The sequence below is a fragment of the Vanessa cardui genome, chromosome 7 (genome assembly GCF_905220365.1).
Source record: "Vanessa cardui chromosome 7, ilVanCard2.1, whole genome shotgun sequence".
NCBI lineage: Eukaryota > Metazoa > Arthropoda > Insecta > Lepidoptera > Nymphalidae > Vanessa > Vanessa cardui.
In genome coordinates, this window is record NC_061129.1 from 2,384,366 (window position 1) to 2,409,136 (window position 24,771).

The 24,771-nt window shown below is 32.7% G+C and overlaps 1 protein-coding gene across 8 annotated transcripts in view; it reads left to right on the plus strand.

The window, feature by feature from the left end:
- Positions 1-24,771, plus strand: part of LOC124531221 (GTPase-activating protein skywalker) — a 92,648-nt gene that overhangs the window by 2,599 nt on the left and 65,278 nt on the right. For all 8 annotated transcript variants that reach the window (XM_047105717.1, XM_047105720.1, XM_047105718.1 and 5 more), the window contains exon 3: positions 16,435-16,637. In XM_047105717.1, coding sequence (XP_046961673.1) covers positions 16,435-16,637 — 203 coding nt within the window. The remainder of the gene's footprint in view (positions 1-16,434; positions 16,638-24,771) is intronic.

The window sequence follows — 24,771 nt, forward strand, 5'->3', positions numbered from 1 at the left end:
GTACATTAATTTGATTGTATACATGATAATATACATATTAAGTGAGTATTTTAGATATATTTATATGTCAAAATAAAAAGCAATACATAATCTATATCTGATAAGAGTAGTTAGTCATGAATTTAGATAAAATTGGAAAAAAATATTGTGATTTCAAAGTCTAATTATTATTCAAAGCACGTAAATAAAATTATATATCTATACATATATTCATATATACGAATATATATTATACTCAAACTTACAGGTGGAACTACCAATAATTGAATTTAATAGTAAATTCCAAATAAAGATAAAAATACACCGTCTCTCTTGGCAATATGCCAATATGGTATAGTTCAATAACGAAATCAACGCAATGCCTTGATGTTATAGCCTTATTGTAAAGTTTCATTAAAATTCAATCAGTAGATTTTGCTTCATATACTATATTATATGTTTGTGTATATTATAGTAGCGACCCGCCCCGGCTTCGCACGGGTGCAATACTGATAGTAAATTTACTACAGAATTTGTTTATTTACGACTTCATATTAGAAACTTCTAAAATTACCAATGCTTCTTTGCTTTACTGTCCATGTATTATATACAAAATCTTCCACTGGAATCTCTCTATCTATTAAAAGAAACCGCATCGAAATCCGTTGCGTAGTTTTAAAGATTTACATGGGGACAAAGAAAGCGACTTTGTTTTATACTATGTAGTGATGAAGTAGTTTTATAAGAGCTGTATGGTGCGGTTCAACGTGCTTATCACTACGAGTCCGATTTCAATAATACGATTTCCGTCAGATCGGCCGTTTATTGAGGAAGGTTATAGACTATAACTCAATGCTATGAACTCGACGATTGGAGTAGCCATAAACATTAACCAGTATTGTGAACTGTTAAACAGTTTTAAATCCAAATTTTATGTGGATGAAACGACGGCTAAACCTAGTTCATCTATATTTCTAATCTAGACAGGATACCTAGATTAAATCTGTCTGCTGTCTACCTGTTACTCTTTTACGACTAAACCAAAACCGTACCGAAATTGGTGATTGTTATTAAGAAGCAAGCTGGAAATCTATAAGAAAAAAATCCAACATTTTCATTCCAAAAACTGATGACCAACTAAAACGCATACACAACACGTTTATAGTATCATAACTAGCATTAAACTTCACGAATATATATTTAAAATCAACGTAACAATAGTTTATAAACAGTTCGGAAGGAGCGCTCGACGAATTAAGTTATTATTGAATCCCCGACAGTTTCTCTGAATTCTCATGCTACGTAAAAGTGGCTGGTTTGTTTGTGAAACATCGAGACATATTGTGTTTTATGCTGTCTAAACACTTGGAACAATGCCCCACCTTAACCTATCCAAGAATCTTTGCTAATTTTCCACTATGTACGTATATGACGGACTTGAAAGGAAAACTACTATATATTTTGTATTTTATGTGTTATTTATCTTAATCGAATAAGATTATGTGCAGTTTTAATGTATACAACATTATGCAGCTGCTCACAATGTCTACGAGATATTTATTACTAACGTATTTTGGAAATATTATTAAATTAATGAAACTCTTTACGCACGATTTATTATTTACTTAAAAAAATAAAATCTTCTATGATAAATGGCTTCGATGTTGTTCCATTAGCTGATTCATAATGTAGTGATTGTTATTTATATAGATTGAAAGATAGCTCTAGAGTCCTATGACAGTGACTACCTGGATAGTATAAGAGTTGTTGTGACCTCTGTGCCTGTTTATTACACTTGGTTATTCATTCTTAATAAAGAAATTTAGGAATACAAATCGCGATATCTCTATAATAACAAAAGCACAAAGACGCGCCCCACTTCGCTGGTCAAGTATTTGTGCATTTTTTTGTGAAGTGAATTAGTCTTATTTGTACTAAATTTAATGCACTTTAAGCGCTTTCTTTGCCTTTTGATAAAATCCGTCTGTTAATTCATAAGATCAGTGTGTTCAATTATACAAGCTGTATGATATAAACACAGAAGTTTGATAACGAAATCTCTCGTATTTACTTCATTTACGTTTTTTTTCTTGTCATATATTCATGAGATAATAAGATTAGACGAGACAGACAGCCGCCTGAAATAATCTTAGTCACACTAATATTATGTATGCGAAGGATTAGAATATAAAATTTGACTCAATGTTACATAATAGCCTGGCATACGTACCACATTAATTACTGGAAGGAGGGAACGTTTTCCTTGAGATGATTTTATAAACCTTAAATCAAGCGGGCGAAATCGGGGATGGAAAATAATATTCAATAAATAAGTTTTAATTATTTACTTTTTTACTGCCAATGGATATGTAATGCCAAGAATTCCGTAGTTTCGATGATCACATCGAGATCAGTCATGATCTGATGATGATGGTTCATTCGAACAAATGCCTTACTCTTCTAAATATGAAAAAAACAACTACCTGTAAGAAACCAATTGTTTATTTCTTTTATATATATTGCCCTTCCAATAACTTCGTATATAAGGCATTTATTGCTAACAAGATTTCTTGGCAATCGTTATTCGAGATGAGATATATGTGTGAATAGTGATAACAATCGCATAAACTAGATCACGTTGATAACGCAGCCACACTTAGTCGATGTATTTTATCAAAGATGTGTGTTCTGATAATGGTTTATGCAATAGGTGCTATGTTTAGTTTATTCTATATACGTTTATTTAAAGAAAACATTGTTGGTCATTATTTTCTTTAAGACATTAGTCGCGTAGAGGTTTGCCACTATACTGTCTTATACTAGTATGAGTGCTAGGAAAGTGCTGAACATAAATATATTCTTTGTGTTAAGAAGTAAGAGGCTTAAGAATGTTCTAATCAAAAAGAGGAAAATAATAAACCTTTTTCTTTAAAATTAATAATATTTATTTATCTATATATACGTAATGAATGCTATTTATACGTAATGAATGCCATGAATTATTCCGAGTCTTGACCCATTAGATTTCAAATGCTGTTTATTTGGCTTTATTTGTCCTCTCGTGGTATGAATATAGTACTGAACCCTTCCGTCACCATTGCTATGTTCGGAACGACGACAATATTTCGCCCATGGCAGTACTAACATTCAAATTCAATCAAAGTTCGATCTTGTGTAGTCTTCTTCTCAATTACTTTTTTAGAATTGAGATTACGGAAACTCTTTGGATATGACTCCCGTCACTGAAATCTAAGGGTCCGATACGTTGCTGATTCGTTCTTGGTGCTATGTATAACAAAAATATATATAAACTGGAAATATTGAGTAGCTCAACGGTGTCAATGCGTAATGCTTAGCGACACGAAACCTCGCGCTTCCGACCTTTTGGGTTATTTTCGTACCCAGGAACATATAGTTGAAGATTATTACTTAATAATATAAATAAAACAATTAAAATTAATCGAGTAAGCAAGTTACAATATTCGTCGATTTTCAAGAACTAAATGAAATGAAATTCTATCAGCCACTAAAAGTGTTAAGCTTAAAAGAAAAATTTCTCTTTTTTTTTCAATTATATAATCTTGCACGTAAAATAATATGACATGCTTAATGTTTTTTTTTTAAAGTTTAAGATTAAAAAAAAGTTTTACATAGCATTGCTAAAATACTTTATATTTTTTTACTATAAAAATAAAATTAAAAAGAATTATTATTAACACGTAATTAACTATTATAATACGTATAATGAGATAAATCACGTTTTTCATATAAAGTTACTTTTGAGTTCAATCTAGATATGATATTTAATTTATTTATAATTGGATACATTTGGAAATAATTATTTAGATGTTTTATGAAGATATCTTTGAAAAGAAACGAAAAATGTTACTTTTACATTCAAGTGAAAGAATAGAAAACAAAAATTATAAAATTAAACAAATGATTGTGTTATGTAAACCTTAATGTACACCTACATTTTTGTCGATTAAAATCATCATAAATTGAAAAAAAAATAAAACAATAAAAAATGTTTAAAATATTACAAAAAAAACATCACTAGCATTCGATAATCATTATACGTGCAGTACGTATAATGACTTAGTACTTTAATTTCATTTATGGACCTCCATCAAAATATATTTTATTTAATTTGTATATTGGGGTAATCTCCGGCCATGTGGAATTCTACATTATTCCTGTGTTCTTCAAGATACATCCGACTATATGAAAATAAACACTAGTAAAGCTGGGGCGGTTAGCTAGCTCAACCTAAATATGTCTGTAAGCAATGCAAATATTCCATGACGTAGTTTACCCTTTCTCAATAATAATAATAATTGACGTTCTTGCAAAATCGGCGCAAGCGCATGGTGTGATGTTTCGTCCAATAACAAGCGTGTAGCATCGGTGGGGGGAACATGCCACCTGGCGAAAGGTGAATGAAGTATTATTATTGTACTATGCGTATAGTACAGGGTAATTAGAAGATTATATTTTTTTGTTAGTTTCTCTTTTCGATAATCACTTTAACATACTTTAAATTATATCTAAAATTTTCCACGAAAATGTCTTGTAACTTAGGTTAAACTTCTATTTGGTGTTAGGGCTTTCTGCAGGTCACTATCCACTCATCACATATTTTATCGATAAATTTGAGTACTTTAGTACTGTTTGTTTTTCGATTTTAAGACTTTAAATAAATCTTTTCATCACCGTGGTAATAGAAATCTACTAGACTATTTTTTTACTATTATTTTTATTTAAATATTGATTGATGTCATATTGTAGATTACAGAAGAAAACTTTTGAGTGTTAATTAGATATTTCATTTCGATAAATAATTATAATTTTATTAAAAAATTAAATGATACTAAATATGCGGATGCTTTTTTAAAAAAAAAACAAATACTATCGATTTTATATAAATATAAGATGCGTAAAATTTCAATTATATGTTTTACCTTACCTATAAACGGGATTATAAAACGGTCAAATATTTTATAATTTACTAATTGTTAATAAGTTTAAAACTTGTATTATTATAGTTATTCTGTTACATCATAAGAATGCAACATTTTTATTGCTGGGTAATTTTAAAATATTACTGTTAGATAGTCCATCAAAACAATTAAAATATTAATAATTATATCTGAAATTATTTCAAGTCAATTCGATGAAATGCATTTAGAACCGAGGAGACGTGAATTGATTTTTCTAAACGACGACGACAAACTCTTTGGCCAGCTTTAGACATTGGCATTCATTGCTTCTTCAATGATCAATGATCATGGTCAGTTGCCAATCGTAGAATTTAACTCGTCATTTTACTGGCATACGTTACTGTTAATCTGATTGACTGGTTTCACTCATACATGCTTTATCAAATAATATAAATTCAATGCGAATAGAAATTTTTAATTTTCGTACGAAAATTTTTAACCTTAGGTTGAGAATTTAAGGACATTTATGCTCCTTATTATTATATTCCCTCAACAATTTGTAAGATGCTAGCACTCTTTGGGAATTAAACGATCGCATCCAGGCTGTTTCAAAAGTAAATAATTTGTCATTGTAATTATGAATGGTATAATATTCGGCTGAGATTCTAGTGTTCTTAAAAAATTGAAAATATATATCACATTACAACTAACTCTTCTGCGCGGTAATACCCCGTTAAACGTTACTGGTCTGCCCTTGTGTTTATAATCTTAATCCTATGACTTTTCTCAATAAAATCTAATGCGTACATTTTATTTTCAAATCGGATTAGTTGATTGGTTGAAATAAACGTTCAATCAAACGGTCTTTTCTATTATATTTTATAGTACTTATAGATTATGATTTTAACACGATGACTCATTTTAGTTTTTAATTTTTTCGAAAAGTTGATACTATTCTTGACTAAAGAATTATTCTTGACATTATATTTAACGAGAGCCGTATTACAATCATAAAATTATGAAGATTAACGGACAAAGAGCAGTTAACGTGGATTGTGGGCGATAAATTATTTATTGACAATGAAACTGGATTTAACGCACCTTGTACAGGCGCCGTGTGGCAGTTTTTATGCCTTTTACTGTATCGAGATAATTTACTTTATAAAATAATAGAAGCAATTAATTAAGCCCATTGTTTCTGCTAGAAGTTGCTAAGACTAATTAAGAGTAAAGTACAGGTTCAGTGTATTTGTGTTTATAGACAATTATAGAACCTTAAGGTAATCTAAACAGTAGATTAACTATGACAAAGTGGTATCTTCGTAGCCTTCATAAAGCGCTACCATTGGTAAATGTCAATTATTTCTATTTTTTCAGTAAAAATTTAAATGAGAGGATAAAATATATAAAAGGTCGTAAAAATTTCTTTTGTAAAGTCTAATTAAAATTCCAGAATATAATTGTTTTTATATTCGTTGGATATAATATCGATCGTATCTAAAGTACTAGAATACACAGCGAGCTAGCTAGGCTAGCTGTATGTTATTATTCTATTATATAAACTCTTAAAGTATCGCTGCGTTCTAGTTTGAAGAGTGAGTGACCAGTGCACAAGGGACATAACATCTTAGTTCTCAAGGTTGGTGGCGTATTGGCGAAGTAGGAAATAGTTTTTATTATTAACATCGATGTATATGGTGGTGACTTCTTACCTTCACCAATATATTTGCCCGTAAAATTATCATTGGCTTCAATTATGCATCAGTTGATGTTATTTGATAATAATATTCGTACTGGTCACTGGATACTTTACTACTCATTAAAATTCCCATAAAAAAGTAGCTACAGCATTCGTAGGAGCATATCTTGAACTCAGCGATACAGTCTAAGATTTTTTTCACCGCTGCTTGTGCTGGATACAACACAGTCTGTTGTTTCAAGTTTTATTCGTTTCAGCACAGAGATCGATTAAAACCTTTTTCTTTATTATTAAATATCAGGCTGTGCATAGAAAAAGGCATGTTTTTAAATAAATTCACGTTTTATCGAAACATTTGTACGTGTGTATACTAATATTTGAATTCCCTTACTTTAGCATATCTGTAATCTTATCATTGCAAACATTGAATGAGTATCGTGTTTACACGCTCATGACAACAAGATTCTAGAATTTTAGGGTTCCGTATGTATCATGTATAAATCTTTCTGTTAATTTAATGAGCGCAAGGCATTTGCAACTGAAGCTTAAAAAACATCCTTACCAATATTCCTCCACGTTTCGTAACTCGGAAAGAAAATTACTATTTTGCCCTATCTTCTGTTGGTTTTAATCTTGTTCAGGGAATTAGAATTAAGATTCAATAAGGAAAATTCTGTCAGATTTTTCCTTCTTCACGCCGTCGCTGATTGATGTATAAATATTATATAATGCTTTTAGCTAATTCAATGAATATTAGTACGGTACTGGGATTGTGCTATTTAAAAGATGTGGATCTTAAATGATACATGGCTTAATCGGAGATCACGCGATCAATCTGGGCTGGCAGAATATGCATTTCGTTATAATAACGGACATAACAGTTTGTTTTCAAATGAAGTAAGTTCCTTTGCATTACTACATTCAAGCGGTTGTCATACGATACGCTAAGGTTCATGACGCGGTTTCAGAGTTTAGCCTTAACAAACAGACAAAAGCAGCAGCAGAGATGGCCCAGTGGTTAGAACGCGTGCATCTTAACCGATGATTGCGGGTTCAAACCCAGGCAAGCACCGCTGATTCATGTGCTTAATTTGTCTTTATAATTCATCTCGTGCTCAGCGGTGAAGGAAAACATTGTGAGAAAACCTGCATGTGACAAATTTCATACAAATTCTGCCATATTCCGTATTCCACCAACCCGCATTGGAACAGCGTGGTGGAATATGTTCCAAACCTTCTCCTTAAAGGGAGAGGAGGCCTTTAGCCCAGCAGTGGGAATTTACAGGCTGTTACTTTACTTTTTACTTTAAACAGACAAAAATTGTAAAAAAAATTACAATCAGACACTCCAACTTCATAATCATAGAATCACTATGATCCTGCAGCTTATGCTGTTTCTCATTATATCGGTTATACGGAATCCTAAAAAGTAGTCTGCATTATTATATGTATTTACGAGGTACAATTAAGCTGCACTAGATTAAATATTTCAAGTAATAATTTATAGTCATAATATATATGAGAAATCGTTTAAGTCGGCGTCGCCTTGCAGTAAAAAGTGACTTGGAAAAGCCAGACAACATGATAAAAACGACGACGGGAGTGAAGGAAAATTTTTGTTAAAAAAGAAAATAATAATTTTATTAGACGGAGATTTGTGCCCGTTTTGTCTCGGGATTCTGCATCATTCATAAATAGCAGTAGCATCTTAAAGCTCGCAGAGAGAGAGAATGACTTATTTTTTTTTATAAAAATATAAAATTATTTCTTTTTCAATTGTTTTTCTCTGTGCGATGATGGTAAGGCTTTTTGCAAGCTGTCGTCTGGTTGGGTTCTACTCATTACCGATTGGTGGCACATCGAAGACATAAGAGGGCCAGATGGTGACTATATTCCATCCAATAAAAAATAAAATCCAATTAAAAAAAAAATTGATGATAAATCACTGGTTTGCTCTGCCAGCTTGCGACTGTGAATCAAACACGAACATACTTTTCAATTTCGTGTTCAAATCATTTTGGTCAATCAGATCTCGTGATCGGCGAAATGTCCCTGAGGTATATTTGGACGCGTTGGTCTTCCTCCATTGTTTCACCGAAATATATTGTTTGCGAAATAATTAGGACCAATCAAAGTGAATCATGTATTCAATAAATCTTTGCATGTTACGATTAAAGATGTTTATTTTTGGGTAAATTAATAATAATCTTGTATAAAGTACTCGTAGCCGGAAAAGTTACAGCCGGATACATTTCAAAGATTTCAAGAATAAGGAAGATTTCCATGATATCGTTTTTTGTTTTAAAGCGGCGTTGTATGAGCCGAGATGGCCCAGTGGTTAGAAAGTGTGCATCTTAACCCATGATTGCGGGTACAAACTCTGGCAAACACCTCTGAATATTCAGATAAAATATAAAATTATATATATCAGATTAAATATAAAAACCGAATTAAGCATGTTCTTAATTCGGTTTTATATTTAATCTCGTGCTCGGCGCTGAAGGAAAACATCGTGAGGAAGCCGGCTTGTGTCTAATTTCATAGACATTCTGCCACATGTGTATTCCATCAACCTGCATTGGAACAGCGTGATGGAATCTGTACCGAACCTTCTCCTCAAAGGGAGAGTAGGCCTTAGCCCGGCAATGGGAAATTTACGGGCTGATGTTTGCTTTGCTGTTGTAAAAGCTAAACTAAAAAATATATATTTTTCGCTGTGCAAAGCTATACGAAATTATTTTAGTTATAATTAATTAGAAATATTTACACACTGGCACATATGCCCAATTATCGTGACGTCTAAATATTAAACAATATAATAGGTATATGTTAATGTATGTTTTAGAACCAATTTGACTCTAGTCTCTGTCACTTGCACGTTCCTTGCCGACGCGGAGTCCAAAACAACTTTAATAAGATATTGCCTGTCTTACTATGACGCACGCGTCACTCAATTCTATTTTCATGTCCAAAGTTCATTCGAACGAAATTGCGAACATTGGAGCATTGGATTCTGTAAGAACAATTAATAATTAAAACCTTTGAATACGAACGTGTAATACGTGATATATTCATTAATATCATAAATGCATAATAGAGTTTGTTACGTTTATACGTCTTTACTACTCAGCTGATTATCGTGAAATGGAATAAAGATTACCTAACACCTGCTTTGCTAAGAGGGCGAATCTGCGGGCGGAAATTAGTTACCATGGACAAAGTCAAAGTCAAAAATCTTTATTCAATGTGTTTACACTTTCTTATTGGTAGTCAAAAATCTACCGCCGGTTCAGAATTTAACACCTCGGACCTGAGTAGAACCGGCGAAGAAACTCAGCGGGATCATTTTTTTTAATGTGATGTTTCATGTATATTAACAAACATATTTTAGTTTATTGAAACAACCTGGAGACGATCATCTCATTCCCAAGGTGCATTCAACTATAAACTAGTCATTCGTGTTGTAATATCCTTTAAAACACAAACGTTCTTTAACGATTCTTTTGAATTTTATATTTTTGAACGTTTTCTGGGATCTTGTTGTAAAGACGTATACATTAAAATAAACAAAGGATATTCGCATCTAATTATCGGTGTTGAACTCGTTTTCCAATATTTCACAAGTAAGATAATGGCTCCTTACAGAATAGCGCTGCATCTCTGGCAATGATATATAAATCAAAACAAAGATAGTACAAGAAGCCAGTGACATCTCTCAATAGATACGCTTTTAATGTGCATCGCAATAATGTTGTAAATATAATTTCATTACATTCGTTACATTTACGATCGGCATCGTTAGATGTCGGAGTGATGTTGGCCAGCTATAATGCTATTTTGATATGCAATTATTTGTATAATATTAAATTATATTGTTCAAATTGAATCGTATATTTTTTAAATTGAATAACATTTGAATATATGATACATATAAAAATAGTTTCTGAAGCTGTATGAAATGAAATTTATACGCTCATGGTTATTATTACGATACGTAAATAAATAAAATTATTTTTCCAATTACTTACTATATATTGTATTGACAATATAAAAAGTCATTAATATTTGATATATCTTGATATTTTTTTAAATGAAAATAATTGCACAATTATGTGTAATATTCCACTGTATGAGTCAAACATGCTGATTTATGGTTTAAGCTAAGAAGAGTCTACATCATAATTTAGAAGTATTGTATGAAATATATTATGTTTATAATACTTAAGGATCAAGATGTATTTTAGTGACATTTATTACATATACTTACTAGAGACTCGCCTCAGCTTTGCACGCAATGCTGATACTATGCTACAGAATTTGTTAATTTACATCACATTAGAAACTTCTAAAATTGTTAGCGTTTCTATGCTATATTGTCCATGTATTATATACCTTCCTTCGAATCACTCTATTAAAAGAAAGCGCATCAAAATCCGTTGCGTAATTTTAAAGATCTAAGCATACATACAGTAACAAACAGCGGTAAGCGACTTTGTTTTATACTATGTAATAATATGTTAAAACGTAGACACATAGTTTGAATAGACATGGTAACTGAACATAAAAAAAATATTCGCTATCGTCTTAATTATAGTAAAAATTAAGACGAATGCGCTAATTCATCTTAAGATAAAATACAGTTGTTACGTGGAATTATGTGATTCATTATTCCGTTAGTTTAGTGGGTATTTTATAAAGCTTTCGAAGTTCTAAGTTCAATTTTAAGGTCATAAGAATGACTTGGGATTTTATTTGTAAATATTCTCAATAGCTAACAGTGTTTAAAATCTTGCGGCTCGAAAAGCTATTTGGTCTTGCGGCTGTTTTTTTTTCAGGTCGCTTCGGGTTTACTTATTTGTATCGTTCTGGTAGTATTCCTTGATATCTAGGAATAGCTTATTTAGTATGTCATAATCATTTTTTTTATGGTATAAATTGGCGGATGAGCATATGGGCCACCTGATGGTAAGTGGTCGCCATGACCCATAGACAATGACGCTGTAAGAAATATTAACTATTCCTTACATTGTCAATGTGCCACCAACCTTAGGAACTAAGATGTTATGTCCCTTGTGCCTATAGTTACACTGGCTCACTCACCCTTCAGACCGGAATACAACAATCAATACTGAGTACTGTTATTTGGCGGTAGAATAATTGATGAGTGGTTGGTACCTACCCAGATGAGCTTGCACAAAGCCCTACCATCTTACGTGAATAGTATTTATATAATCTTAGTTATATCTGATATGTCCATTCTACGTATTAGCAACAAAAGACTACTCATCATGAGATTTCCGAATCTATAGTTTAGTTTGATGAAATTTCGTGACGTACATGCTCAATGAGAATTAATATTTTAGAAAAAATAAAGTTAAAAGGGAAGAGTGTATTTCAGCGAACGATTTCAGGTCGGTTATCTAATATATCTCTATAATAATGATATATGGTATATGACGCTTGTCCATCTTAATTATGCATCGGTATGGCGACGTTGAATTCTTGCGGTTTTGGGAGAGCATAATTTATAAAGCCACAGGCGGAAATCGAAGATCGCGGTCATATGTAGAACAATCCTGGATGGTTCGTGTAATCACTTTTACTATAAAGGTAGAATCACGTCGAATGCTATATTCATTTTTGTTCTTTTTATCTAAAGACCTAATTAAAGTCTAAGACTTTCCATTAGGCTGTTTGAAAGCGAGTTGGTGATACATACATATGGTGTGGATTTTTATTCGTCATATCCAAATTTCCTAACGATGATATCCTTTACAGAATAATTAAAGACACAAATTAAGCACATAACATAGTCTTCTAGCCTCTGAGACATCTCGCCTAGGATGTGTTTTTTTGATGATATTATAATTTTATGTAGTTAATCACTATGCAAACGTATGCTTCGACTATTAACGAAGCAATTAACATAATTGTTATGAGTTAAATACAGACGTGTTTGAGACTTTATATTATTTTATTTACTAAGTCAAATGCATTGCAATTAGGTGTCATTTTTTCACTTATTGAAATGAACTACAATGAAGTCTTGCTTTATTTTCGATTAAATATATTGATGTCTCCTGTATATCTATATTTTTTACTTAAAAGGTGCACTTTATATTTACATTACTATGTACTTATACTATTTAAACTATAATCGCTAATTAATGCTCTTTATTTGTATTTATACAGAGCTCGATAAAGAAGTTAACTTAATTATTAGCAAAAATATATTTAGTGTGCAGCATAAACAAACATACGTTGAAGGCTGCTCTTACGAGAGTTACCGTGTAACGTGATGATTTGAAAGTGTTTTTATAAGATTACTTGAACCAGTAACTTGTCAGGTATCCGACCAAAACTACCCGGTCGATTGATAATTAATTAGAGCTGTTGGCAATGTTATAGAAATGTTTAGAGAATCGAATGTACTCAATCGGTCTGTGATTGTAAAAAAACTTGCAACTGTAAATTTTATTCATAAAATCATGATTGAAAAAATCTGTACTCATAATCAAACTTCATTTCACTCCTTATTTCACCCTTTTTTGATAGACTTTTTTAAAGTTGTTATAGTCTATCTCATAAATAGAATTATAAATATCCATTTCCATATTCCTAGTCAAAATTGACGAATCATACAAACTTAAAATTCCACCCTGTTAGGCCCGCTGATTGGGATAGCTGATAGGCTGTCTCAGTTAGTCTTTAAATTTTACTAAGCAAGAAGTTGCAATATATTGGGTTTGAGATCTTTATTCTCATTTTAATTTTCTCAAAAGAATGAAATTCACTTTGGATAATTATTTTACTCAATACGTTAAAGTAAATAACATACTAGACACACTTAAAAACAACAAACATAAATCAGTTTTTTAAAAAAGTCATGTTAGAGATCACAACTGGAAGTACTAATAATTATTTGAATAATATTTAAATGTTTATGAAAAAGTAAAGGTCAAATAATGCAATTAAAATATAGATACAAGAACATTAAACATAAAATTAACGAATAATAAATACGCAATTATAATAGTTGAAGTAATCTGTCTTTTGACTCGCTCGCTACTTATTCTTAGCCGACTCCTAAAAATAATAAGGTTATCAGTTAGACAGGTATGTATTGTTATATTTGAGTATGATGATCCATTCGGTCTTCCAAGCACGTGTGCTTTTTTTTTCAAAGTGTATGTTTGAATGTTTGTCTACGAATATCTCGAAAACTAAAAGTCGTATCAAGGGGATCATTTTTAATCTAATTTAGGTACACCTTAAAATCGGTCCATTAGTTTCATAGATGTATTTTTTTTATTTTTAGTTTATTAGCTGTTTCTAGTTTTGAAGTAGGTTTAATTTTTTAAATATTATTTATGCATTGATGGTACTAAGCTTATCAGAAACCTTTTATACAAATACCGATAATACAGGTCTAGTTAATGACATAAACAATCCATGTACACAGAATATACGATAAAATTATTATTTATATAAACATTTTTTCTTTGCGATTAAAAACTCATTGTACTTAGTAATCACAAAACGAAATAACTCGTCCAAATAAATCGTGAATCCAATGATAAATAAACAAAGAGAAGTTTAAATTTAACTAATCGTACCGAGACTGCAGCGTGATAACCTCGCGTTATCAGTTGCGGTGCCACTTAACACTTGAACAGCGTGAGATGTATAAGAGACCCGCTTTGTTTGATATTAAAAATCAAGTTATTTATTTAATGTATGTTAACTTTATTCGAGAGTATCTGTAATCGAAAGTTCAGGGTTTGAAGGAGTGTATTTTTATTTTGGAAGTATTATAAATTTTAATTTTTAATATAAGAAAACATTCCTTTATCGAATCGGTGGTAGTAGTGGTGGTTTATGCATGCACCACCCACTCTGTGAGTCTGTGTAACTACAGGCATAAGGGACGTGAAATGCTGCTACTGGGTTCTAAAATGATGTTGAGGTACATGCATGTTTTAACGATGGTTCACGCGCACCCTTTGCACTGGACCACAGCAGTATAATGTATTGATGTTTGTTTATAAAAGCATCGTTGATCTACGTAGTTCTCAATAATCTTATCCTTATGAATCATTATGTTATGTTCAATTTAATGCGTACTTTTGAGAGCCATCTTGTTTATAGAATTTATAGTACGTAGATTTTCTGATGATCGCGTGTTCAAAGAAAATGTCGTAAGGAAATATCTGTCAGAAATAGTTCCGTGACATATAGGGTAGATAAATTATAGCTGTTGACAAATAGGTAATATATGTATATGTAATACTAGCGGAATCCGAGGAAATAGAAATTCAGCGCTGACAAAATTATTTCAATAACCTAGCCTACGTACTTCCTTGGGGTACCAGCTTACTTTTCAACATTTTTTTTCATTGGTTTCATCATAAAAGTCTAACAGACAGACAGAATATTTATTATATTATATTTGTTGGGTCTATAATCTAGCACAAAATTAGGAAAACGTTGAAACAGTAGAGCATTGAGAAAAAATTAAAATAAATTACGTCATCAGTTCATTATTGATTTACTGCACTTCTGAATAACTCTAATGTATATAATACCATTTCCATATTTTACTATTGGCAATACCAATAGCTTCAACAGATTTAGCTGCTTATTGAAATATATTTCTAATGACATCCCAAGTAAGTTCTTAGCCATAGAACATTAAAGGTTTATTTGGGACATTCTTACTACCTTTAAATAAAACTAACTATACATTCAACAATGGTACAAATCGACGAGTAGGCACATGTCGAATGATAGCTGTTTTTCGTAATCAATAATATATTAACAAGATTTGTTACTTATTACTTAATTGGTAGTATCAAGGGCGATATGACTCATTTGCAGTTGCTTCAGTTTAATTATTAATAATAATTAATTTTGTGTTTATTATCGAATTTGAAAAAAGAATGAGCGTTTAAATATGTAAGGCTTTGAATAAGGAATGAAGATGCATACAATTTTCGAGGTATTCAGTGAATTATTTACGTTTGTTTATAAAATGAATTTAATTCTGAAACTGCACTATTGTTATAATTGTTTCTTGAATAAATCTGTATGACTCGTTGCTAGTACTTTGGCTTTTCTCCAAAACTTGTTGTTCGTTTTGCTATATTCTGATGTCTATTTTTATAAATGCACATGGTTCTTGTAATCTGTCTTATTTACCTGTTTATATGTAATCGAATAATAATTATATTATATGAACAATTACTTGAATTCCAAATTATTTGGTTCAGTCTTGAAACGAGAGGTTAAATATTTGTCATAATTTAAATTATGTTGTTATATTCTTATAAATATATGTATTAGCTAACAGGAATCCGGATTGAGTGTACACAGACATACACCAATGTATCATTAAATTAGATTAATAGTTTAGGAAAGCATAGAGGACAAACATACTAACATACTTTTTGATTAATACCGATTGCGTTAAGGTTTCTAATGACGATATACCCTGACGTAACCTCCGCTGAATATTGATGTGCTTACTTAAAGTTAGATAATTTTCCATTGCGGTCTAATCGACCGCGGCGGCGTTCATACGGTCAGATAAACACTCGTCAAGTGTAACACCGTCGGGGCGCGCTATCGTATTTTCCGGAGGCTGACGGAGCTTGCGGCCGGCAGTGCCGCAGGCGCGCGCGCACCGAAAGCATGTGCCCCGCGCCTCCGCGATGTATATAGAACCGGCCGCGTTTCGCGCGCAAAGCGCCGAATCTCTCGCTCCGACCGATTCCACAGCTATCTGGACGCAGTGCTTACCTTCCCCATTATTCGCAGGCAAAAAAGCACCGCTCAAGACCTTCGAGGAACTCCAACCTATTCTCCAGCAGGGCCGCAAACGCGAACTCAAGCTACTCATCAGGGAGAACTCCTGGCCGATCAACAGCCCGATTCGCGCCTCCCTTTGGCCGGCTCTCTGTCGACAGCATCAACATGGCAAATCCATGCTCGATGGATTCTACTGGGACATGGTTACGCAGGTCAGTGATTTTATTTCATACAGTAAATACATTCGCCATTAAATGGCCTAAGAACTCTAGTTTGGTTGACGTCAAAATTGTCCGTACAAAAGTTTTATCTGACGAAATAGTGTATTTAATTTGATAAGTGCTAATACTATGACGCTCTGCAATCGTAACTTCAAAGTGACTTGGATGAAAGTACTCAATAATATCTACTTTAAATAAGTACTTTTCGAAGGTCACGTGAATTAACTCTCTCGACGTCACCGAAATGTTTACGACATCGCGCCCCCTGATAAGAAGGTGACGTTTATGTCGTAGTCACACGAAGGTCGTTTCCATTCAGGTGTTATTTGTCGATAAGAGATTTTGCAAAAACATCAATCTCTCAAATATGCGGCAAAACTGTCACTTATCTCCTTTAAGTCATTTTAAAGGTAATTGTATAACCAGTTTGCACCACTAGTCCAGGGTTTTTGTTTGATTTATGTACGAAAAGGCCTTGACGAGTGTGTCTACGTGACTGCAAATTTAAAAAGAAATTACACCTTAAATAGACGTCGAACGGTTGCAAACCAAAATTAAGTGTTTATTTAATAGCTTCAAGTATCTCTTAATGTGATTATAACTAATTTGTAAAAAAAGGCATTGCTTGAATTAAAAAAAAATACAAATTTATTGAGATAAAGAAAAATTCTCATGACTGTGAAACAAAAGAATATATTTATTTAAAAATGATATTTTTCGTAAAAAAAAATGAAAACCTCATCGTTGATAATGAGTCACAGTAGCAAAATCCAGTGTTAGGATACGTTTGGGCGAGTAAGTCGATAAGTCCTTGCGTTCGACATCAACGTGCGCTCGCGCATCAATCGGAGCGTCTCTCGCATCTCAATTAGCTCCGGATAACAATGGGCCGGAGATTACACAGCAGCTGGTAATGAAAATTACCACTTCTATACAGCTATTGTTTTTTCAATGTTGCGACATTTTCTATGCTTTTCGCTGTAAATATCTCCGTAGAAATACCTAAAGCTGTCTACGTTACGATAAAATTGTTAGATTTATTTACGTACATTGTTAAATAATGCCTTTGAATAATTTGTTTCATTATAATATTCTTTAGTAATTTATGCATTAGTGTTTAATTACAGTGTATTCATTATGAAATGATTTGTTATTGTTTGTGTTGCTTTGTTTTTTTTTATTTAAACATGTCATTTACATAATGCGCAGTATTTAGCCCGGTATTATAGGTGCCAAAATAAATATGTATGCTTGAAACCTCAACTACCACACAAACGATTTTTATTAAATTAATGACCTCCGTGGAATTTCCCGAGTCTGTATAACTATAATATACAAATACGTACTCATGTCCTGGCATAGTTTTTCAAGGTTGCAGATCTCGAGGTCCTCTGTTCAAGTCCAATGAAAATATATTGGGGGTTTTCTGTCCAAAAATCCGTAGTAAATCTATAGGGTTTAGTTAGACAGTAATATATGCATGACACAATGCCGATGGTATCGCACCGAACTTTTTCCGGTCGTATGGAATTTGCCGTCTCATCAGATTATAAGAGCGACGTAGTAGTGCACTTGGGTTTTCACTTACACGCCACTGAAATACAATATCCTGCGCAGTTGAGAATGGCCGTTGTGAAAAAATTTATCGTCGAAGCAGATGGCTTAATGCAAGCCCATCAGATTTCCCAAGGTTGGTGGAGCATTGGCGATGATAGGAACGTATAAAAAAAATTACCACTTACTATTGGCTAGTCTTCCTATCTATATTATAAAGAAAAAGGTGGACTGTCAGTGAATAGTCAGTTTGAATGGTATTATATCAGTTTTTCTCGTAGTTTTTGTCTATATTATGCTTAACGACTCACGAGCTAATAATACATCTTAGGACTGTTCAAACACGTTTGATGTTTGTATACTATAAAAATTGTAAACAAAAATCTTTTCTTTCGTAAGGCATTGATAAGAGACCAAACAATTTTGGGTTGACATTAAGATAGAATATAATGTTGCTGTTACAAAATAAAACTAAATAAAAAACAATTTCTTTATTCAAAAATAAGAATTTACTTTCGTAAAAATGAAATAAACATCGGTCTTGCATGTTCTCAGCGGTTGAATGCAAAATGTTCTTGTTATTATTTCTGCGCATGCTGTTGGCACGGCGTCAACCCACCCAGTTCACCTTCGGTTTAGTGCGCAAACACCAATACTATAGAAACAGGTGATCTTATACATCATCTGACTATCCATCAAATCATTTCCTTCCGTTTTCTGACGAAAAAACACGTTTATTTTCTTATTTTTTTTTCTATAAATGTTTTATCAAAATTCAATTCATAATAACAATTAATTGACTTGAAATAGGAATTATTATTCATGAAATCAATATTTCCTTAAACATAACAATCGTTTTATAAAATCAAGGAAATTCTGAAGTAATGTATATTATATATGGGGCAATAAAGAGAAAAAATATAAAGTTGGCAGTACATCCAATGTTTGCTGGTTCACCTTCACAACGTACACCGTCTGTTGGTATATACCTTGCCTTTAGTAGCGGTTTATATTCATTAATAATCAGTATGAAGTCTAACAGATAAATGCTATTGGTTTAGATTTGAATTTAATGATTAAATCTCTATGTAGTCGATTCGATTCATCAAAATTTCAATATTACACCATTCGATACTAATGGAAAGTATGACATTGACCAATTAACATTTAAAAATACATTGATTAAAAGTGTCATTTTATTCCCTTTCAACTTTTTAAAGACACATTCAACAACGACTTTATTTTTTAAATTTGAATTTTATTTCGATGATGATTCGAAATTTTTTGGCATCATGATAATTTTCGTAAGAATTGAAATAATAATTGAAAAGGAAAATTTTCGTGTTTTCCTCGTAAGCGGATGTAACCGGATGATTTTCGTGTGACAAATCTTTTCGTTGGTATAAACAAATACCGAGAATGAGTCAAACGGCAGGACTCCTGCCACGTGGCTGCACCGAGGTGAGGGAGATGCTCGCCAAGATTCCGGTTTTCTCTGAAGGAATGTAACTCGAAATATCACTTCCATTAGCAGAAATCGATGACATCATAATGTTTGTTTGGCTTCCCGTTCGTAATTTGTGAATGTAAAATAATTTCTTGGACTTCCGACTTCATCCAACTGAAGGTTACGACCGAAACGTCTTAAGTGTTGTCATTTAATTTAGCACGCTTCTAAATTAACCGGTAACTGGTATTATGCTAAGTGACTCGGCACGTGTCTCGTGATATCTCTATTACAATATTAGTTCTAGATTACGACTTGGTGAATCTTTTTCTTTATATATTTTTGGCGATATCATAAAATGTTCGTACGTAACATTTTCTTGATTAGCCATGTTCCAATTTTGAGGTTCTGCAAATATGTTGATATGCAAAGTCTCACTGCAGATGTCAATGTCATTTGTAGTGATAATAGTTCTGAAATGTGTATCGGATTCGCATCACTTGTCAGTCGAATTCAACTGGTGCGGTGCCAACGACTTACACACCTTGACCTAGCCACGTATCTAACTGTCATTTAACGATAGTGCTGTATTCAAGGTTGTTCTCGTTGTCAATAAAAACTATTGAATGATACTGGATTATTTTTACACTGGTGACTTGTGTTTTTTTTTTAATAAATACACACACATGTATAACGAGGAGCTAGTCATCAACTCGTTATCAGGCATGATGATATTCGAAATATAACTCTTAACGTTCGTAACAATCTCTCTTTCCCTGAAATATGACTTTTCGGCTGTCATGTCTTCTACGTCATAATGACGTCGCCAGCGTGTACGATAAAAAAAAACGTAATTAAACTTTTTGATGCTTAAGTGACGAGACGATAAGTGCCTTGTTTCTCAAAACGTGATATTTTTGGTAATCTATTAACTTGAGTGCCCTTATGCTATATTAGAATAACAAAAATCTTTACACACTATTTCTTTTTAATAGACTAATATATTTTTAGAACATCGTGTCTGTTTTCTTTTAGATTTCTTTATTATTGTAAGTTTCTTAATCCGTACGTTTAGCTGGCTCTCGATTTGATATAAGTCGACATCGCTATAAAGAATTGCGGCCTCCATTCTTTAATGTCGTTATATTCAATCCAATTATGCGGACCGACTACGTATCGCGTCTAGTTTCAGGGAGATTTCAATGACTTATACGAGATTTGCTTAAGTTAGGTTAAATGTTTCTTTTTATCTATATCTATACATATAATAAGATTGGAGTGTCTGTTTGTAATATTAAAATAGAACTTTTTTACTCAATGCATTTGTATTTATACACGGTACACATACCAAAATAATATTTTTTTACAATTTTTTGTCAGTCTGTCTGTCTGTTTGCTCCGGATAATTTCTGGAACGGCTGGACCGATTTTGACGGGACTTTTACTGTCAGATAACTGATATAATAGGGAGTAACTTAGGCTACAATAATTTTTTTTTGTTAAATTCAAACGCGTACAACGTCGCGGGCACAGCTAGTTTGTCATATGTTAACATCAAAATGTATTTTCTTTTATTTGTTGTTCGAGTATTATTTACGTGTTTTATTATGTTTTCTATTTATTACATTTTATTTTCTTGCGAGATAACAGTTCAAACATTTCTTTGTTATAAATTCACGTTATCTTGGACATTATCAATTATTTAGGTCGAATGGTTTCATAAAATCCGTACTCGTTAAGTTGTTTCTATTGAGAATGATATAGCTGTGACATCACATTGATATTTCAGTGATTGTATAAGTTTAGCCATTGTCAAACGTTAGTTCCCCTCGAGCCACGATGAATGGAATTTTATCGTATTGTTCGAGTTTTACTGATTATTTAAGTGCTTTATAACAAGTTGGCTTTAAAACGATATTGGCATCGGTTGTTACAATTAGCCTTTTGTGATCAATCAACACATCTCGTACCAGCCTCGCATGACGTAGTGATTTATTAATTGTGCAAGGTTTCGTGACCTACAACAACCGCCTCCTTGTATATACTCAGTGGCGGATTTACCAATAGGATAAGTAGGCTGGAGCGTAGGGCGGCAGATTTAGAGGGGTGGCAAATTTTGCCCAAATTTGGTATTATCTTACAGAAATTTAAAAAATATACTTATACTTATATGTATACACATTACGTCCGTAATCCGTATACTCGTCACTACATAGTGGGTTGGAAAAAGGAGGGGCGGCAAAAATTTAATAGCTTACTAGTCTACTAGCGACAGGTTTGTAAATCCGCCACCGTATATACTTTATTCTAAAAAGAAAAAAAAAGAAGCAGTTCTGTAAATTTGAACAAATGTGAACTGCGTGTAGAATTATAATTGGATTATCGTTTATAGCCAAAATTTTATGTTATATAAAATTCTTGACAGCCGGATTATTGACTAACATAGCATTGCGCGCGCGCAGTGGCCACGAGCCAAATCCAAAAATAGACGTACACTTCGCTTTTCTCACCTACATTGTGGTCACGTGCGTTGTGGGCTTTACTTTTATTTAAAATTGCGGATTGCAATTCTCGCACTAAAATTTATTCAAGTCGTGTTCAGTATTTTTCCACATAATATTTTGAGATTGTTTTGTATCTGTCGAATTTATTACATACTTAACATACATACAACATATTTATCTCTAAAGCTTAGAATCCACCAAGTTTGTGCAAATGTACAGTCGGGGTAAGAAAAGGTTGATCACCTTAAGATCTGTTTTCGCGTGCTCAGTATGAGCGATAATCTGCTTTACTGATCGAGAATGACACAATGCGTCGAAATGATTTGATGTTTAGATTTAAAAGGTACTAAGAGTTTATTCGACGACCTCCATGGTCGAGTGGTGTGTACACCGGTTTTGATGGGTACGCCACTCTGAGGTCCCGGGTTCAATTCCCGGCCGATTCGATGTAGATTACCATTAGTTTTCTATGTTGTCTTGGGTCTGGGTGTTTGTGGTACCGTCGTTATTTCTGATTGTCCATAACACAAGTGCTTCAGCTACTTACATTGGAATCAGAGTAATGTATGTGATGTTGTCTCATATTTAATTTATTTATTTATTTATCTCCTTGTAAACTTATTTGATAAAGGAATGAATTTGAAAACAGACGAAGGTTGTCTTAGTCTGACTGTACATGTGTGAATGTTTAACTATTCAGCTGTTCACGTTCGAGACCTTGACTTTGAAATTATGACCGGCTGTGACTAAGCTTTACCGATGGCAGGAAGGAAGGAGCATACGATGTTTACTTCCTGCACTCGCTACTCGCACCTTGACTCCCCTCAGCCAAAGTTAACTCTTTAATCCTCGGTCGTACATAGACAACAAACGTGAAACATTGATCTATTTTTACGTCGAACGAGAACGTTCCAATTATTATTATAACGATATAATGTACGAAGTTTAATGTTGTAAGAAATTGTATACCTGCACCTGCATTTGCTTCACAAGGAGCTACGGACTAAGCGAGTAAACAAACAGTCTCTGTACGAACAGATAACTCATTCAATGTAATAAACATTGTTCTGGATAGTGAACTGATGAATAGGTCGGCGAGTTGGTTTTGCATCACAAAAGGATCATTTCATGGTGATATACTTGCAACATAATATCGCTATAAATTGTTTTTGTTTTCTTCGATGCGATTGTTGTTAATCTTTGATACGTCGTCGGTGTAATTATTTCTTTTTTTTATTAACAGTTGAATTTAAATATGAGTCGTTATAAGCTAGTCGGCATAATGAGTATATAACATTTGAGTGTGTTTGTTGTCTGTCGGTTTGTTTGTTTGTTTGTTCCGGCTATCTCTGGCTCGGCTGGACCGAATTTGATCGGCCTTTCAGCAATGTTATAGGCAGTAACTTAGGTTACTTTTATTTTAGAATTTATTATAATATAATAACAAACTCACAACACTCTCCAAATACCGTCTACTACAGCGCGCGGCTCTCGCGCATGCCACCATTCTGCCGTCACGTGGGATGCTTCCTACCAACGACTTAATGTCACAAACGCTGCCGAATACATAATGAATAAGTTATAGTAGAATCTGCGAACTGAACAATAACTTTTTTATTAAACTGTCCTGATATTTAAATACCTGAATTCATTTCATAAAAAAAAAGAATCAATTAAACAACGATACTTAAAAAAAGTTAAAGGTTCGACAGCATTTGAACTTTTTTTTTAAAACGATTAGTTTAATTTGTTATGTATCTCTCAGTCATTGGTACGTATTTCCGTCTTTCTATTGTGTATCTGTTGTTATCAGGAAATCGTTTAGATAAATGTAACGATATTGTATTGTTTGTGACTGGTAGGCGTAGTCGATTCGTAATCTGTTCGAATGGCAAATCGTGTACCTACCGCCTCACGATCCAATCAAGTTTTGCGTAATGACATTCTCACCAATTAACTATATTTGTAGCATTGCATAGTTTAAACAATCGCGTTCAAATTTGTTCATGATTTGATTAAAACATATTAATTTCCGTATCGTAATAAAATTCCACAGACATTTTTAACTTTGCCGTTTCTTAAATTCAAATCATTTGTGAAAATACTTTGGTATGTACTAGGAGGCATATTATTCAGTACAAGATTTTACAGACGATAAAAGAGCGTGGAATTAATACTTGTTGACTTCCAGGCAGATTATATTACATGCATGTACAATTGTATTTAACTAACATTACTGTATTTTAATTGTTGAAAAAGTGTAACTACTGAGTTTCTTGCCTTTTATCTACTTTCCGAACCGGCGGTAGCTTCACTTAATATATGTATAGTTACTAAGTGACTATTCAAAAGCCTACTTGTATGAAAGACATTTTGTTTTTGATTTTTGTTGAATTTTCTTACATCTTGTAGTTTTTTCTTAAATATATTTTTATATGGCTGTAATACTTTAATTTGTATGCATACTTTTTTTAATATAAAATATTGCCTTGTAACTGAATGTAATAATGATCTTTTTCTTTTTCTTAACGGTTTACAGCGAATTCTATGTCAATTGAATTCATGTCCTTTATCTAGTTCGTCGCTAGTAATGTTTGCTCCTTCTGGGCCGTCTATTTTA